At 42.8% G+C, this 20001-nt stretch overlaps 1 protein-coding gene across 1 annotated transcript in view; it reads right to left on the reverse strand.

The window, feature by feature from the left end:
• Positions 1–2836: 2836 nt before the first annotated feature.
• SLC25A33 (solute carrier family 25 member 33) overlaps positions 2837–20001 on the reverse strand; it is a 32730-nt gene continuing 15565 nt past the window's right edge. The window contains exons 3-7 of the mRNA XM_059052448.2: positions 13177–13254; positions 10661–10761; positions 8014–8080; positions 4735–5015; positions 2837–3331 (exon numbers count right to left, since the gene is read on the reverse strand). Coding sequence (XP_058908431.1) covers positions 3129–3331; positions 4735–5015; positions 8014–8080; positions 10661–10761; positions 13177–13254 — 730 coding nt within the window. The 3' untranslated portion in view covers positions 2837–3128. The remainder of the gene's footprint in view (positions 3332–4734; positions 5016–8013; positions 8081–10660; positions 10762–13176; positions 13255–20001) is intronic.

Here is a 20001-nt window from a genome sequence, read left to right on the forward strand (position 1 = left end):
GCGCCCCAACTTCAGCATCCCGGGCTAGTAAGTCTTTCCCCGGCTAGTCCTGTCTTCCCAACGCCTAGCCAAACCGGGTCTCTGCGCGCGACGCTGTTTTACGGCAAGTCGGAGCTTCTTAAGCCGCTCCCACGGAAGCCACTCCAATGGTCAAAAAATTTGTTTGCAGAAACATGAACCCCGCCCCCTCCCGCCATAGGGAGGAAGGTAACTAGATCATGGGACGGCCATGCTACGGAACGTAATTCAACTATTAGAATGTCAGAGCTATAGGTATTGGCCTACAGGGATGAAACACTTAAAAGAAAAAAAAGCAACATGCACATTAATTTTGATAATACCTAAGTTTGAATAAACTCATATAATATGTGTATGTTTATTGGGATAGACGATGGTTAACATTGAACTGCAAACAGCTCCCTCGGGGGGTGAAGATCCACTTCATGAAAGTGTTTTAGTATTATTGGTTTGTGCTAAATTACTTTTAGAACTTAAAAAGAAAAGTGCAAGTTGGGAATATTTGTATTTAATTCCACAATACCTATGTCAGTGTTCCACAGCTATTCGTGTTTTTTGAGGTCAACGTTAGAATCCGTACCGTCCTGGACAGTGATGGGTGATTTAGCAGCAAATGTTACCTGTTTCCTGTTGCTGGTTCATCTGTCCCACATCCTAGTCCTGTGCCTTCACCAGGAACTGCAGACAAGGGAGCAGGGCACGAAGCCTGGGCAGTGATAAGAGTCGGCCTGGATGCTCCACTTTCTTGGAAGTAGGTGTCAGAGTAGAGGCTTTCCTTTGCTTCATTTCTGCTTTCACCACAAATGAATGAATAGCAGTGAGGCTTCCCTTCAAAATGTGAAGCGTTGTATTTAAGCACCATTCTCTTTCCAAGGAAGATTAAGTGTCTGTAGAACGTCCCACTCAAAGGAAGGGCTCTGTGATCTATGTGGACAAAGAATGCACCCAACAGTTCTGTCCTGGGCATGACTAGAAGCTCACCTTGACTGGGGTGGAATCGTAATCCTTAAGTGAATCGAATGGAATGGTTTGCTGGACCTTAGCTTCAGAGTCAGATCACTGAGTAGGCTCGGATCCCCCTTCTTACCTTACATTCATCTACTCAGCAAGCAGCACAAACCCACGATTGGTTCAGTTTACTACTTACCTCCGGCGAGCCAGGCAAGCCTCAGAGCCTCTCTCATTTGTAAAATGTGCATGATGGTAATACGTGCCTCACAAGTTTGTCAGAATTAATTTAAATGAGAAAGTAAGTAACACCTTGCACAGTGCATGGCACACACCAGTAAGCAACGAGGGTTTTAAAAGTCGTATACCTATGACTACTGAAAAATGGTGAAATGTCAGTGACTAAGAGAAATCAATCATGGGATTTTTCCATTAACGGCTCAGTGATATATGCCACTTTAAAATCCAATAAGCCCCTTTATAGAGGAAGCATCACTTTCTTCCTGCTTGTTCTCTTCCTACTTCTGGTATGCAATGTTTCTTTCATTTCAATGCCCTGGTGCAGAAGCAGAGAACTAAATTATACCAGCTTAACGTCAAACTTATTGCCTCAAGAATGTATAAGTGGAAATTATTTCCAAATAATTCTCATACCCAACTAGTGAATATTAAGCAACCTAACTTTTGGCCTTCATATTAGATAAAATCTTGAGAAAAATTCAGGCTTCCGTATGAACATTAAAATAGGAAGGTGTTGCTAAGTGCCACTATTAAACAGTTAAAATGAGCTTCTGGCATAGAAATATCTTTGCTGTCGCGCCTTGTAGAATCCCTGGCGTTTGACTAAAGTCATTTATTTCGACTTCCATTTAGTGTCGACAGTTCTAGCAAATTATGCTCGAGGTGCTGAAAAACACCAACCAACCAACCTCCTTTATGACCAAAGGTGAAGAGAATTAAACTCAGTTGTATTTCAATTTGAAAATATCCTCTTCTCATCCCTACCAGAGTATCTGCCACTGAATCTGAAGTGACAGGGCATCAGTGATTAGAATCAAGTATCTTTCCAGGTATTCAGATTGAAAAATAACCTTAATGTATAGTATATGCAAATTCCAATGAAAGAGTTCATGGGAAGACCATCTATCTTACCTGCCTTCTGTTTTATTATCTTTCTGTCCTTTATTAAATTTCCTTTAAAAATGAGGGGGGGGGGGTTTAAAACTGGTGATTTCTCATTTCTAGGATTTTTTTTTTAACCTTAAATTCTAGGGTATTTAAACACCACCAATGCCTCCTGTCAGGATAAAAGAGCACTCCTCTAGGGGTGGGCAGTCAACCGTGCTCCCTGCCTCTCTTCTCCAGTGGTGGAGCCCTGAGAACAGGGCTGCAGACGTGCCACGTTCCACACTCACAGACTCGAGAGGCTGCCCTCTGACACTCACACACGGGACCTGGGCTTGACTAGGCTGAACTGGGGGAAGTACATCCAGGGTCAAGGTAACTGATAAACCACTCTTTAAAACTCTTGCCTTTGGTTCAAACTGGGGATAGAGGATAACTTCTGGAAAAGGTTTATATTTAGTGTCAGGAAGCTGTACTTATTTTTTTTAAACTCGGCAGCCGGAAAGCTTAAATGATTAATCTGTGGAAGGTTTGGAGACTAGCTGGCAAGTCTGTCCTGGTCTGCCCTGTGCCATTAAGATGTGACACTTCCTACCTGTCCCACAGTGCAGGGTCTTACAGTCAGATTAGAAAACAACTGTACCTTGACTTGATAGTTTTTCTCTGCATTTCTAGGCTTATGCTTCACTGAAGTCCTTAGCTACGGTTTACCCTATGGTGGACATAAAAGAGGACACAAAACAAATTTATACTTAAATACCATGATTTAATTTACTGGCTGCTTAATCCTGAATTCTCTTAAGTTAAAACAAAACAAAACAAAAACAACCAAAAGTTATAATTAACTGTTAACGTTAATGAATTTAAACCTTCCAGAAAGCATGAATCCAAAAGGAAATGTCCAACAGGTGATACAAGCCAGATATTCTATGGCCTTTCCTGTTTCAGTCTCAAACATTCTACACATCAATGGAAAAAAAAAAAACCTCTCTAGAGTTTCTCAGTTTTATTCTTCTAGAGCACTATTTTCTGGTCTGTTACTGAGCATGGTCTTCTAACAGGTACACAATTAACTCATAGGTAGACAACACAATGGCAGTATTTGGTATCTGCCGGATGAGCTGGGCAAAGAGTCCTCTATAAAAGGCCAGGTAGCCTTCTTCCCGGAAGACCAGCCGAGCAGTCTGGACAAAAGACTTGTACTTGGTGCCCTCCTCCCGGAGCCGTGTCCTTATGACTTCTGCAGAGAGAAACACACATTTCAGGCTACAGATGAACTGTACTTCCAAGCAATATGTGCAGAGAATGCGAAGCACACAGCTTTTTTTTTTTTTTTTTGCGGTACGCGGGCCTCTCACTGTCGCGGCCTCTCCCGTCGCGGAGCACAGTCTCCGGACGCGCAGGCGCAGCCGCCATGGCTCACGGGCCCAGCCGCTCCGCGGCACGTGGGATCTTCCCGGACCGGGGCACGAACCTGCGTCCCCTGCATCGGCAGGCGGACTCCCAACCACTGCGCCACCAGGGAAGCCCGGCACACAGCTTTATAAACATTCATGTACAGCTATGGCTCTTTGCCATCTTGGCTCTATTGGGTTGGGGTAGTCACAGAGAGACAATGAAAAGTTCTTTTCAGAACATTTTCTAACTTTGGGAATTGGTCAATCAGGTAATTGGTCAATTGTCCCAAGACTGATGTATACAGATAAAAGCACCAAATAACTTCTAAGGGTTTAAAAAATAAGCTTAGTTTGAATGGGACTCAATTTTGAGATAGTTTATGGTTTTCTACTCTCAGTGAAGTAAACGCTGCCATTTCCCTGGAGGTGTATCTGTATTACGTATGGTGACATCTCCAACAGAACTTTCTTCCCACGTACTCCCCAGCTTTCTCCTCCTACCAGGATCCTTCTCGACTCCGTCCAGCCTCCTCCTGTTTCAGACCCTTGCCCGCCTGGCCCTGCCTCCCCCTGGCACCCCCAGCATGACACTTGCGACTGCCTGTCCAGCGGACTTCAGGGCGCGTGACCCGGGAAGCATCCAACCCCGTCTGCGAGCCCGTGGGGCTGCTCAGTGCCCCAGCACATGACGGGGACTCAGTGACCTGTGAGGAGCGGACTGTGCATTTGTCACAGCTGACAGCGCAGCGGGCGTTTGAAAAACGAAACCTGTTTTTCACAGCACAATAAGATAAGCTGTTTTTTTTCTTTTGAAAGTAGTTCAGTAGAGCATTAGGTCTGTTATTAAGTCCTTAACAAGTAAACTTACCCAGAGTAGTTTCCCTCAGCACTCCATTCAAAACGGAAGCTGAAATTTGTTTTTAAAGCTTGGCTCCTGCATCATTTTTTTAAACTGAGGAATTTTAAGTAAAATCCAGGTTTTTGGCTTCTTTGGAAACATCAGAAGTTCCACAACCCAGGGCCCACCTTCCACACAGCCAAGTTTTGGCCACAACCTGCTGGAGCCGAGGAAAGGGGAGTTCCGGCGCCCACGCGGGCTGCACACGTGGGCTGAAGCCGGCTGGGCTGCCCTCGGCTGCCCTGTCCCCTGCAGCCGCTTGCACGTCCACCCGAGCTACGGAGGTCGGGATACACTGACACAAACTGGTGGCTACTTTCCTGCTCCAGAAGGAAAAGCAAAACCTACCATGGGGGTAAGCGACACAGGAAGCACACCCCTTGGAAAGAGCAGCAGCTGCCATAAGTCCAAAAAAATTTGTGGAGTTTTTCTCAGTCCCATTTGTAGAAGAGGCTAAGGGAGCTTCTTTCAGATACTTCTTTAAATTTTCATAAATAGCAAAACAGATGATGGTTTCTGAAATTCCAGCGTACGAGGCAGTTAGTCCCCTGTAGAAACCACGAATGCCTTCCGTCTGGTAAACATAGCGAGCACACTGGAGCGTGTTCATCTGCTTGGAGCCTCTCACTCTGCACAAAGGAGACCAACGAGAGGCCGTTATGACAACACGCTAAGGAGCCCGCCTGCTGCACCGAGTCACAAAGAGTGGCTAAAGAGAAACTGCATGGTGGGCGCCACAGCCTTCCCTGGTCTGTGGCTGGCGGAGCCCGGCCTGCTGTGAGGCCAGGCCCATCAGCTGGGACACCCCACAGGCCCACAGGATGGGACGTGCACCTGTACTGAGTCACAGACTCGTGCTCAGGGCCTTCGATCTACTTTTGGAAAGAGCTGTACGGAAGGTGTTCATCACAGAGGAAAATACGACTGCAACAGAATCAAAACAATCCCCATGTCTACACGTGGGGATAGATACGTAAACCGTGGCACATATACTAGATTAAAACAGTTGTGAAGGCAGTCAGATACAGGGAAGTGCTTAGTGGAGAGCCGGACAAAATTACATGTCAAGTATAATTGTGATTACTGTACAAATATGCTTTAAGAAAATACTGAAGGAAAACTCCCCAACATTCCGACCGGGTGGTGAGTGCGAGTATTCTTTCTTATCGTTCTAGTCTCCAAATGGTGTATTTTGATTCCATTATTTCTACATTTGTAAAATTATAAACACAGAATAGACTACCCAATAACTAAAAAGCCTTCGGCCTGGATGCTCCTACCCCACGACAGGAAGTTTTCATAAACCACCGGGATACAAACAGAATCCCAGGACTGGATAGTATGTGCACTGGGTGCATGTGGGAGGCCCTCCTGCGGGGCAGCAGACCACTGTTCTGGGTCCACCCACCCCACTCCCTACCTGGAGTGACCTCTGTAACACAAACGCCAAGCACCTCACTCCCCTGCTTAACAGCCTCTCATGCAGGGCTTCTCAACCTTGGCACTATAGATATTTGGGGCCAAATAATTCTCCGCTGGGGGCGGTCCTATGCTGGGGGCGGTCCTATGCATTGTAGGATATCTAGCAGCAGCCCTGGCCTCCACCCACTAGATGCCACCTAAGTCGTGGGAGATAAAGACTTCTCCAGACATTGCCAAATATCCTCTAACGGAGGACAGACAGGCCCCCTGAACCACTGCTCTAAAGGTTCTCTGCTGCCTCAAAATAAAGCCAAGTCTAAACGCCCATTCCTCCCCAGGGCTTTTAAAGAGAGGGATGTGGCCCTCTCTTTTGGCTTCTCCCGTCTTATCTCCCTGCACCTCCCTCCTTCTCCAGCACATCTGCATGCAGGACACACCCCTTCTTTCTGCTGCTTGGAATGAACAATGCTTTCTTGCCTTCAGCTTTTCTGCACAGCAGATTCCCTGCCTGAGGCACCTTCACACCTGCCCTGAGGCACCTTCACACCTGCCGCTGCCCACTGGCTATCCAGTAGATGGGAGGGTGGATGCCACAAGAGCCCTTCCCTTGCTGCACGTCCTGCCCAGACTGCATTAAGGACCCTCCAGGGTCCTGGAGCACCTCAGACCTCTTATCCCACCAGCCTAGAATTCTCTTTATTTTCTGTGAAGCTGTGAGCTTCTGGAAGGCAGGGCCCATGTCTTATTCCCTGCTGTTTCTGCTGTGACTAGTTGCACAGGAAGCATGCAACAAATACTCATTGTTGAGGGCTATGTTAGCAGAGCCCACACAAACACAGCTTTCAAATGTCCTAAGCACGGGTCATTACCAGCCAGATTTAAAAGAATGCATATAAAGGAAGGCTCTCAGCGGACTCATGCATTTATCCGCTGCTAAACAGAAGTGACATTAGGACACAGTGTGTCCTAATTCCACACCTGGAATTGGGAGTGATTGCCAAAGGTTTCCAGGAGAGGACACTGGTCTGAAGCTTGCAGGACAAGGTGTTCTTGAGGGACAAGAAGGGGAAACGGGATTCCTGGTGAGGGGATGGCAGGTTCAGGGGGACGGAAGCATGAGAGCACATGACATTTTTAGAAAATTGTAAAGGACCTTGAATGTTAAGCTGAGGAGTGAGGATTTGACCCTGAGAATAACTGACATTCATCGAAGGATTCTGAGCAAGCAATCTATTCAAAATGATTAGACCTGATGCATTTTAGAAGGTTCTTTCAGACAGAATGGATTAGAGAGAACACAGAATCAAAGACCAATTCAGAGGCTGTGGGGGTCATTCAGGAGAAAAACAAGCTAAGGCAGACCTCACTTCCACTTCCAGGGGGCGCTCTCGCTCGCTCTCTCCCGTGCTTTCTTTACCGGGTAGCTTACGGTTAGACTGGACTAGCTGGAAGTTTCCAGCGCCCCACACAACATTTCTAGGCAACCTAGTAACAGAAGGGTTCTTAGAATCCTATCACAAAGCATCGTTTACCATCTTCACTAACTTGAAATTACAGTAGTTATGGGGATGCTCTTTGATCTTGTTATTTAATGTGTTAAAGAATTATATTACTATATTGCAATTTTTAAAAAACCCACTGATAACTGTATTCCAATAATTGGTTTTCACTGCTTTTAAAGATATTGTTCTAAAAAGCACCTGTAGGCTTCACCAGAGACTGCCAAGAGAACCCACAGCATGAAAAATCTCAAGAATCCCTGGCTAGTTTCAGCACAGGAGTCTCAGCTATCTGAGGGCCTTGGAGATTAGAATGCCCCTTCTGAGACCAGGAGCATTTGCTGTTCTGCCCTTCCTGACATCTTCCCACTTGAAAGAGAGGCCACCTGGAGGAGAGCCCGCAGCACTCCAACTTGGGGGCGGTGGGGTCATCCAGGAGCAGAGACCCACCGACCACCCTGTAGATCAGGGGCCGCAACTAAGCAAACTTCCAACACCCCCTTGTGTGTTATTTCTGTTGGCCTTTGTCTCCCCACAAGGCTTGGCAGTATCAACCTCAAGACAAAAGGAGTTTCTACATATGTTTATATTCAGACAAAACAACGATGGGGATGGCTAAGGACAATCTCACTCCATAGCTGGAACTGGTGGAAGAAAAAAAGCCCTAAGAATTCTTATATTAAGGAAGGTACAATTAACAACTTACTTCCGTTCTAGCTGCATCCGGGTTTTAACCATCCATATAGGATTCATTAAGGAATTTGTGACAAAAGCTGGAAGAAAAAAATAATAGGAAATGTTATCAGTGAACAGAGTCAATGCTCATTAAAGCTGTCTATTCCATGTGATAAACTTTGAAATCAGGCTTTCAATGGCTTAATAATAAAAAAAGATGGTAGGAAGCAGTTATATTTCCATACTACAGATGGAAGCTATAGTCCCCTAAAATGTAACATCTACTGGTATGTAGGACCTAACATATCTCTCTCAATTTTCTAGAGCCCTGTCTAGTCCGTTCAGCCGCTAGGTGGTGCTGTTGATATTCCTGTTAATGTGGTTCCATTGGTAAATACATATGAAACTATTCTAAAACTAAATTGAAAGGTTCAGGTTCAGAAATAATGTTTTTAAAAGTTGCTGATCTTATCCAAAAGGGTACCCGATATATAACTTAAAATAGAAGAAACTATATCTCCATTTACCTGAATCCAAACTTCAACATTTTAATACTTGACCATTTTAGGAAATCAGAGTTTTAAGACTGATCTGCCTATAGTAACCATTTTTAAAGTAAGTCTTCTCCATCTTAATATTGTTAATCATTCCAGACCAACCAAAAAAGCAGTACTGACCTGACACACAGTGAGTCCTCTGGAATACCTCATCCCCTCCACAGTCTAAGTAGATTGATTAGTTAATAGGACCCTAGATAGTGGTTTTAAAATCTCCCTCCGGGGCTTCCCTGGTGGCGCAGTGGTTGCAAATCCGCCTGCCGATGCAGGGGACACAGGTTCGTGCCCCCGTCTGGGAAGATCCCGCATGCCGCGGAGCGGCTGGGCCCGTGAGCCATGGCCGCTGAGCCTGCGCGTCTGGAGCCTGTGCTCCGCAACGGGAGAGGCCACAACAGTGAGGCCCGCGTACCGCAAAAAAAAAAAAAAAAAAAAAAGAACTCCCTCCACAGATGAACAACAAGGACCTACTACTGTACATACAGCACAGGGAACTATATTCAATATCTTATAATAAACCATAATGGAAAAGAAACTGAAAAAGAATATATATGTGTGTGTGTATATACATAAGAAACTGAATCACTCTGCTGTACACCTGAAACTAACAAAACTTTGTACATCAACTATACTAGAATTGCAAAAACAACCCAAAAAACTGAATGTTACCAGGAAGGAGGAAAAACAAAACAAAACAAAAAACAATAACAGCAACATTAGCTCCTTAAAACAGCAAATTAAAGATTTCATTAAAAAAAAGAAATCTCGGGCTTCCCTGGAAGCGCAGTGGTTGAGAGTCTGCTTGCCGATGCAGGGGACGCGGGTTCGTGCTCCGGTCCGGGAAGATCCCACATGCCGCGGAGCTACCAAGCCCGTGAGCCACAACTACTGAGCCTGCGCTCCTCAACAAGAGAGGCCGCGATAGTGAGAGGCCCGCGCACCGCGATTAAGACTGGCCCCCGCTTGCCACAACTAGAGAAAGCCCTCGCACAGAAACGAAGACCCAACACAGCCAAAAATAAATAAATTAATAAATTAATTTAAAAAAATAAATTAATTAATTTTAAAAAAAAGAAAAAGAAAAAGAAATCTCCCTCCAGGTCTGTTTTATTTACCAAGGTTCCGGTTCCTCTATGTTAATTTTGCAAAAGTTACAAAACTGGGGCATAGCTTTTCATGTATGGCTAACTCCCTATCGGCCTTCGCAGTGAGGCCTGACCTCCTCTGAACCCCACCCACTCCTCTCAGAGCTCCATATTCTGTAAAACACCTTTCTTGTTGTGAAGCAGCTCTGCTAATGTCATTTCTCATTTGGGGTCCAGAAATCATTCTCCGTAACTATTCAAATGGATTACTAGTACTTTTATTTGGAGTAACAGGGACAAAAGTGATAACGTACACCTTGGAGGGTAGAAAGTTTTCATAAAATGCCAATTTAATTCTCTAAAATACCCTTCTATTTAAATAGACATAAAATTTACATCGAAAAAGACATAGCCTTCTCTCAGCAATCTACATGTCCATGTTTTTGCCAAGGATTTCCTGGGGAAAAAAATCCTTTTGTGAATTTTCCATGGTAGGTGGAATGATTCCCTCAAAAAAGAACAGAAGCTACCTAATCTATCACTGGTCCTACTGCAAGAATCCTGCTACAAGCCCTGAGCCCTCATCACAGACGCCCAACTGTTAAGGACAGAAGTGCCAACTGTACTCAGGGTAGGCTAGTCACCGTCAGGAGCCACAGAAAAAGCAGCTCGAATTAGCTCGAACTAGAAAATAACGTAATAAAAAAAAGCAGCTCGAACTAGAAAATTATGTAATAAAAAGGCATGAAAACACATTAATACTCCTTTAAAAGATACATCACACTAACCAGTAGCATGCAGGAGAACATGTCAATTTTGAGGGAGAATAAAAAGCTTCAGGGGTAAAAGAAAACGGAAGCAAGTTACAAACCGCTCTCAAACACTCATGTTTTATCACTTCTAACATAAAGCTTTAGGAAAATGATTTTAGATGCAAAAGAAGCAGAGACCTAATTTCTAATTCCTGGAGAAAGCTGTTTGGTACAACACATGCTTTAGCAAAGTAAGCAACTCATCTCCACTCACTACGGTAACATACCTGCAGAGCCAGCTGAGAAAATGTGCACAGTATTGCTATTAGGCACGAAAATGCCATTGAACTGCTCTTTGGCTTTGGAGTAGCATGCAAAGTACACAGCCCTGTTAGAACAAAGAGAGAATGCTATCAAGACATTGGTTCGGTGCTATATAATACGTATGTCCTTCCACAACCCCTGACAAAGTGAGCAATATACGAAAGAAGTTACCATGTAACTGAAAGCTTGACTTTATCTGTGCTAAAACCGAAAGCTGCTGCAGGCATCTTCAGGAAGCTCCTGACTGGCCCTCCAGAAAGTACTCAGTGATGACGGGAGTGCCCAAAACAACGGAGGAAAATGAGGTTTTGGTAATATATATACAAAATCTGTTTACAGTCTTCATCCTGGATGAATGTCAATCCTTTTAAGCACCAACATATACCATAACTGTTAAAATTTATAATACATTTCTAAAACATACCACACTTGTCCTGCCTTACACCAAAATGAGTACGTCACATGTACTGTGAACTTTTTTCCTAATGACTCAGGATCACATAGGAACATGTACGGTGGCACACGTGTTTTCATCAAGTGCACCCTCCACTGACGTGCTCCCAGCCCCAGAAAGGGACCGCTGGGCTTCCCTGGTGGCGCAGTGGTTGAGAATCCGCCTGCCGATGCAGGGGACATGGGTTCGTGCCCCGGTCCAGGAAGATCCCACATGCCGTGGAGCGGCTGGGCCCGTGAGCCATGGCCGCTGAGCCTGCGTGTCCAGAGCCTGTGCTCCTCAACGGGAGAGGCCACAACAGTGAGAGGCCCACGTACCACAAAAAAAAAAAAAAAGAAAGAAAGGGACCGCTGGGGGTGGCAGGCCCCCACCTTGGCTCTTTGGTCTTCTCTTCTCCGCCTGTCTGCTTCCCCGCTTCTGTCTCCTCTCCTGTTGGGGCTGGAGAGCAGAGCCTGGTTGTGATTTTCCCTGCTTCTTCACCAGCAATGTCAGGGAAAATGCCTTTTTTCAGCTGGCCCGTGGATCAATTACAGAATATATTTTTCAGCTTAGGATCCTGACTACGTATCATGAATGTGTTATAAAACAGTATTTCGTTTTTCTCTAGGTCCCAACTGTTCTAAATGGGTGTGGTGGCCAGGACTCTATATCAGATTGACAGGTGTTACCAAATTAGCACTGTCCACAAGTAGATCTGACTCCATTTAAAAAATTTACTACATATATGCAGTATGTTTGCCTTCTCTTAATAATGCATACCTCACATAACCTCACAGACTAATACTTTCTGTGTTTTCAATAGATTATACACACAAGCTACAGAATTCCAAAGGAACAAAAGGATTTAATAAGAATCTGCATTTTTTTTATTGGCATATAATTGCTTTAGAATGTTGTGTTAGTTTCTGCTGTACAATGAAGTAAATCAGCTATATGTATACCTATATCCCTTCCCTCTTGGACCTCTGCATTTTTACAACATCCTCAGGAAATCTGTGTATAAACTGGAACACTGATATGCAAGTATTCTAGAAGCTTTTAGTCTTCACTTTGTATAAAACAAAATTCTCATTTTTGTTATAAAGATTAATTTTGCTTAAAGTCTATTCAAGTACTATGTGGATTCACATAAGTAACCCTTGTCACTGAGCTCCCCCTCCCAGGAGGCAATTTCTAGAAGCAGTTTCTTACCTACTTTTCAGAGATATGCTGCTATGTGCGCGCGCGCGCGCGCGCGCGCGCACACACACACACACACACACACACACACACACACACACACACACATTCACTTTCATATCCACACACGCCTATCCTCTGTATCAGCACTGTCGAAAAGAACTTTCTGCCGAGATGGAAATGTTCTATACCTATGACCTCCAATGCAGGAGCCACTAGCTACATATGAATGCTAAGTAACTTGAAATGTGGCTGGTGAGACCAAGGAACTGAATTTTTAATTTTAATCGATTTAAGTAGCCCCACATGACCAGGGGCTACTGCACTGGGACAATGCCACTTGATATATTCAAATAAGCTTTAAAGAGAATTAAACCTTGTAACGCAAATAAGAACTTTTTAAATAAAGTAAGCTTGGAAGCCTTTAAAATGGCTTTAGGTCAGTGCTTCCAAGTGCATATGAATCACCTGTGGGTCTTGGCAGAACGCAAATTCTGACGCAGGTCTGGGGTGGGGTCTGAGTCGCGTAGTTTTAACAAGCTCCCAGGCGATGCCAATGCTGCTGACCACACGCCATACTTAGAGCAGCAAACACTCAGAGAAGACACCACATGATGGGAGCAGAATAATTCTCAACTTAAGAATAAAATAACTAAGACTCTCTTTCTCACGCACACACTGAAAGACATGCCAACAGTTATCGCCACTTCTATATGTCAGATGCACTCTGGCAAATCCCCCACAGAAAAAGAAACTAGACATCTAGCGGTATTGCCCCTCCAGTAAGAAAGGCCTCAGTGTATTAGATACTGTATGCAGTGAGCTAGCTGAAAGATTAATGCTTACCTTGATGGTGCAACTCCAACCAAATTTGGACCCAAGCCTCTAAAAAGTGACTTTGGTCCCTCCTTCTCCAAGATTGACCTGAATAACGAGAAAAGATGTATGTTTAAAATCCTTAGGCGAGGGCTTCCCTGGTGGCGCAGTGGTTGAGAATCCGCCTGCCGATGCAGGGGACGCGGGTTCGTGCCCCGGTCTGGGAGGATCCCACATGCCGCGGAGCGGCTGGGCCCGTGAGCCACGGCCGTTGAGCCTGCGCGTCCGGAGCCTGTGCTCCGCAACGGGAGAGGCCACAACAGTGAGAGGCCCGCGTACCACAAAAAAAAAAAAAAAAAAAAAAAAAAAAAATCCTTAGGCGAGGCCTGTGCAAAATGATAACGGGTCAGCCTTCACATTAGTTCCCTGAATGAAGAACAGAATGTTTACAAAACCCCAGGGTCTTATCTGATTATATTACAATACAAAATCAGAAGACTGATGAATACTGCTTTCATTACTAGAGTGAAAAAACAGGCTTCAAAATCTCCCTTGTTCAGGCAGGAGCAAGGTGTTCAGGGTTTGCACTACCCACCGACATCCTAGGAAGGCAGAGAGCAGCAAAGGGTCTGATACAGGAAATGATGTCCTTGCTATGACAAGATTCACTGAGAAACAGGTTGAGAAATTTCTTCAGATGGTATTTCTTTTGGATTTATTCCTTATTTCTAATAATCCTATCTTCTAGATCTTTACCTATTATAGGAGAGCCCTAAACAGGGAAATGAGGAATAGAAAAATCCAGTAATTTTCATGGGATGGAGGATTGCTCTTTAAAGCCAAAGCTTAGTATCTCAAGTTCAAAGAGAATACTGTGCCTGCTTTTTCTTTAAAAACTTTTTTACTGTGGTAACATATAAATTTGTTTTTTACCATTTTCCATTTTTAAGTGTATAGTTCAGTGGCAATAAGTACATTCACACTGTTGTACAACCATCACCAGCATCCATCTCCAGAACTTTATCATCTTCTCAAACAGATTCCAGAGATATCCTCATCCACCAGAGGGCAGACAGCAGAAGCAAGAACTACAATCCTGCAGCCTGTGGAACAAAAACCACATTCACAGAAAGATAGACAAGTTGAAAAGGCAGAGGGCTATGTACCAGATGAAGAAACGAGATAAAACCCCAGATAAACAACTAAATGAAGTGGAGATAGGAAACCTTCCAGAAAAAGAATTCAGAACAATGATAGTGAAGATGAACCAGGACCTCAGAAAAAGAATGGAGGCAAAGATCGAGAAGATGCAAGAAATGTTTAACACAGACCTAAAAGAATTAAAGAACAAACAGAGATGAACAATACAATAACTGAAATGAAAAATACACTAGAAGGAATCAATAGCAGAATAACTGAGGCAGAAGAACGGATAAGTGACCTGGAAGACAGAATGGTGGAAATAACTGCCACGGAACAGAATAAAGAAAAAAAGAATGAAAAGGAATGAAGACAGGGCTTCCCTGGTGGCGCAGTGGTTGAGAGTCCGCCTGCCGATGCAGGGGACACAAGTTCATGCCCCGGTTTGGGAAGACCCCACATGCCGCAGAGCGGCTGGGCCCGTGAGCCATGGCCGCTGAGCCTGTGCGTCCGGAGCCTGTGCTCTGCAACAGGAGAAGCCACAACAGTGAGAGCCCCACATACCGCAAAAAAAAAAAAAAAAAAAAAAAAAAGAAAAGAAAAGAAATGAAGACAGCCTAAGAGACCTCTGGGACAACATTAAATGCAACAACATTCGCATTATAGGGGTCCAGAAGGAGAAGAGAGAGAGAAAGGACCGGAGAAAATATTTAAAGAGATTATAGTGGAAAACTTCCCTAACATGGGAAAGGAAATAGCCACCCAAGTCCAGGAAGCGCAGAGAGTCCTATACAGGAGAAATCCAAGAAGAAACATGCTGAGACACATAGTAATCAAACTGGCAAAAATTAAAGACAAAGAAAAATTATTGAAAGCAGCAAGGGAAAAACGCCAAATATCATACAAGGGAACTCCCGCAAGGTTAACAGCTGATTTCTCAGCAGAAACTCTACAAGCCAGAAGGGAGTGGCATGACATATTTACAGTGATGAAAGGGAAGAACCTACAACCAAGATTACTCTACCCGACATGGATCTTATTCAGATTCAATGGAGAAATCAAAAGCTTTATAGACAAGCAAAAGCTAAAAGAATTCACCACCACCAAACCAGCTCTACAACAAATGCTAAAGGAACTTCTCTAAGTGAGAAACACAAGAGAAGAAAAGGACCTACAAAAACAAACCCAAAACAATTAAGAAAATGGTAATAGGAACATACATATTGACAATTACCTTAAATGCTCCAACCAAAAGACACAGGCTTACTGAATGGATACAAAAACAAGATCCATCTATATGCTGTCTACAAGAGACCCACTTCAGACCTAGGGACACATACAGACTGAAAGTGAGGGGATGGAAAAAGATATTCTATGCAAATGGAAATCCAAAGAAAGCTGGAGTAGCAATACTCATATCAAATAGTCTTTAAAATAAAGAATGTTATGAGAGGCAAGGATCCCTACATAATGATCAAGGGATCAATCCAAGAAGAAGATATAACAATTATACATATATATGCACTCAACATAGGAGCACCGCAATACATAAGGCAACTGCTAACTGCTATAAAAGAGGAAATCAACAGTAACACAAGAATAGTGAGGGACTTTAACACTTTACTTATACCAATTGACAGATCATCTAAACAGAAGATTAATAAGGAAACACAAGCTTTAAATGACACAACAGACCAGATAGATTTAATTGATATTTATAGGACATTCCATCCAAAAACAGCAGATTACACTTTCTTCTCAAGTGTGCACAGAACATTCTCCAGGATAGATCACATCTTGGGTCACAAATCAAGCCTCAGTAAATTTAAGAAAATTGAAATCACATCAAGCATCTTTTCTGACCACAGCGCTATGAGATTAGAAATCAATTACAGGGAAAAAACATGAAAAACACAAACACATGGAGGCGAAACAATACGTTACTAAATAACCAAGAGATCACTGAAGAAGTCAAAGAGGAAATCAAAAAATACCTAGAGACAAATGACAATGAAAACACGACAATCCAAAACCTATGGATGCAGCAAAAGCAGTTCTAAGAGGGAAGGTTATAGCAAAGCAATCCTACCTCAAGAAACAACAAACATCTCAAATAAACAATCTAACCTTACACCTAAAGGAACTAGAGAAAGAACAAACAAAACCCAAAAGTTAATAGACGGAAAGAAGTCATAAAGATCAAAGCAGAAATAAATGAAAAGAGAAACAAAGAAAACAATAGCAAAGATCAATAAAACTAAAAGCTGGTTCTGAGAAAATAAACAAAATTGACAAACCATTAGCCAGACTCATCAAGAAAAAGAGGGAGAGGACTCAAATCAATAAAATTAGAAATGAAAAAGGAGAAGTTACAACAGACACCACAGAAATACAAAGCATCCAAAGAGACTACTACAAGCAACTCTATGCCAATAAAATGGACAACCTGGAAGAAATGGACAAATTCTTAGAAAGGTATAACCTTCCAAGACTGAACCAGGAAGAAATAGAAAATATGAACAGACCAATCACAAGTAATGAAATTGAAACGGTGATTAAAAATCTTCCAACAAACAAAAGTTCAGGACCAGATGGCATCACAGGTAAATTCTATCAAACATTCAGAGAAGAGCTAACACCCATCCTTCTCAAACTCTTCCAAAAATTTTTAGAGGAAGGAACACTCCCAAACTCATTCTATGAGGCCACGGTCACACTGATACCAAAACCAGACAAAGATAGTACAAATAAAGAAAATTACAGACCCAAATCGCTGATGAATATAGATGCAAAAATCCTCAACAAAATACTAGCAAACAGAATCCAACAACACATTAAAAGGATCATACACCATGATCAAGTGGGATTTATCCCAGGGATGCAAGGATTCTTCAATATATGCAAATCAATCAATGTGATACACCATATCCACAAATTGAAGGAGAAAAACCATATGATCATCTCAATAGATGCAGAAAAAGCTTTTGACAAAATTCAACACCCATTTATGATAAAAACTCTCCAGAAAGTGGGCATAGAGAGAACCTACTTCAACATAATAAAGCCCACATATGACAAGCCCACAGCAAACATCATTCTCAATGGTGAAAAGCTGAAAGCATTTCCTCTAAGATCAGGAACAAGACAAGGATGTCCACTCTCACCACTATTATCCAGCATAGTTTTGGAAGTCCTAGCCAAGGCAATCAGAGAAGAAAAAGAAATAAAAGGAATATAAATTAGAAAAGAAGAAGTAAAACTGCCACAGTTTGCAGATGACATGATACTATACATAGAGAACCCTAAAGATGCCACCAGAAAACTATCAGAGCTAATCAATGAACTTGGTAAAGTTGCAGGATGCAAAATTAATGCACAGAAATCTCTTGCTTTCCTATACATTAATGATGAAAAATCTGAAAGAGAAATTAAGGAAACACTCCCATTTACCACTGCAACCAAAAGAATAAAATACCTAGGAATAAACCTACCTAGGGAGACAAAAGACCTGTATGCAGAAAACGCTAAGACACTGATGAAAGAAATTAAAGATGATACCAACAGATGGAGAGATATACCATGTTCTTGGATTGGAAGAATCAATATTGTGAAAATGACTATAGTACCCAAAGCAATCTATAGATTCAATGCAATCCCTATCAAATTACCAATGGCATTTTTTACAGAACTAGAACAAAAAAATCTTAAAATGTGTATGGAGACACAAAAGACCCTGAATAGCCAAAACGGTCTTGAGGGGAAAAAAACAGACCTGGAGGAATCAGACTCCCTGACTTCAGACTATACTACAAAGCTACAGTAATCAAGACAATATGGTACTGGCATAAAAACAGAAATACAGATCAATGGAACAGGACAGAAAGCCCAGAGATAAACCCACGCACCTGTGGTCAACTAATCTATGACAAAGGAGGCAAGGTATACAATGGAGAAAAGACAGTCTCTTCAATAAGTGGTGCTGGGAAAACTGGACAGCCACATGTAAAAGAATGAAATTAGAACACTCCCTAACACCACACACAAAAATAAACTCAAAATGGATTAGAGACCTAAATGTAAGACCGTACACTGTAAAACTGTTAGAGGAAAACAGGAAGAACACTCTTTGACATAAATCACAGCAAGATCTTTTTTGATCCACCTCCTAGAGTAATGAAAATAAAAACAAAAATAAACAAATGGGTCCTAATGAAACATTAAAGTTTTTTCATAGCAAAGGAAACTACAAACAAGATGAAAGACAACCCTCAGAATGGGAGAAAATATTTGCAAATTACAGACAAAGGATTAATCTCCAAGATATATAAACAGCTCATATGGCTCAACATTAAAAAAACAAACAATGGGCAGAAGACCTAAATAGACATTTCTCCAAAGAAGACATAGAGATGGCCAAGAAGCACATGAAAAGCTGCTCAACATCATGAATTATTAGAGAAATGCAAGTCAAAACTACAATGAGGTATCACCTCACACCAGTTAGAATGGGCATCATCAGAAAATCTACAAACAACAAATGCTGAAGAGGGTGTGGAGAAAAGGGAACCCTGTTGCACTTTTGGTGGGAATGTAGATTGATACAGCCACAATGGAGAACAGTATGGAGGGTCCTTAAAAAACTAAAAATAGAGCTACCATATGATCCAGCAATCCCACTCCTGGGCATATACCCAGAGAAAACCATAACTGAAAAAGACACATGCACCCCAATGTTCACTGCAGCACTATTTACAATAGCCAGGACATGGAAGCAACCTAAATGTCCATCGACAGACGAATGGATAAAGAAGATGTGGCACATACATACAATGGAATATTACTCAGCCATAAAAAGGAACGAAATTGGGTCATCTGTAGAGACGTGGATGGATCTAGAGACTGTCATATAGAGTGAAGTAAGTCAGAAAGAGAAAAACCAATATCGTATATTAACGCATATATGTGGAACTTAGAAAAATGGTACAGATGAACTGGTTTGCAGGGCAGAAATTGAGACACAGATGTACAGAACACATGTATAGACACCAAGGGAGGAAAGTGGCAGGGGTGTGATGAATTGGGAGATTGGGATTGAGATGTAGACACTAATATGTATAAAATGGATAACTAATAAGAACCAGCTGTATTAAAAAAATAAATAAAATACAATTCAAAAATTCAAACAGATTCCATACCCAGTAAACACTAACTTTCCATCCCTGCACCCCAGCCCTGGCGACCACCCTTTTACTTTCTGTCTCTATGAATCTGACTGCTCTAGGGATCTCATACAAGTAGAATCCTACAGCATTTGTCCTTTTGTGACCGGCTTCTTTCACTCAGCACAGTGTCATTAAGGTTCATCTATGTCACAGCATGTGTCAGAATTTCCTTCTTTCTAAGGCTAAATTATAATCCATTCGACGGATGCCCCACATGTTGTTCACCCCTCCATCTGTGGATGGACACTTGGGCTGCTTCTGCCTTTTGGCTACTACGAACGTGAGTGTCCAAATATCTGTTCAGGTTCCGGGGCAACTAAGCCCGTGTGCCACAACTACTGAGCTGGTGCGCCTCAACTAGAGAGCCTGCGTGACACAAACTACAGAGCCCACAAGCTCTGGAACCCGCGCGCCACAACTAGAGAAGAGAAAACACGCACACCACAACTAGAGAGAAGCCCGCGCACTGCAACGACCATCCGGCGTGCCGCAA

This window comes from Kogia breviceps, chromosome 1, assembly GCF_026419965.1.
Source record: "Kogia breviceps isolate mKogBre1 chromosome 1, mKogBre1 haplotype 1, whole genome shotgun sequence".
NCBI classification, from domain to species: domain Eukaryota; kingdom Metazoa; phylum Chordata; class Mammalia; order Artiodactyla; family Physeteridae; genus Kogia; species Kogia breviceps.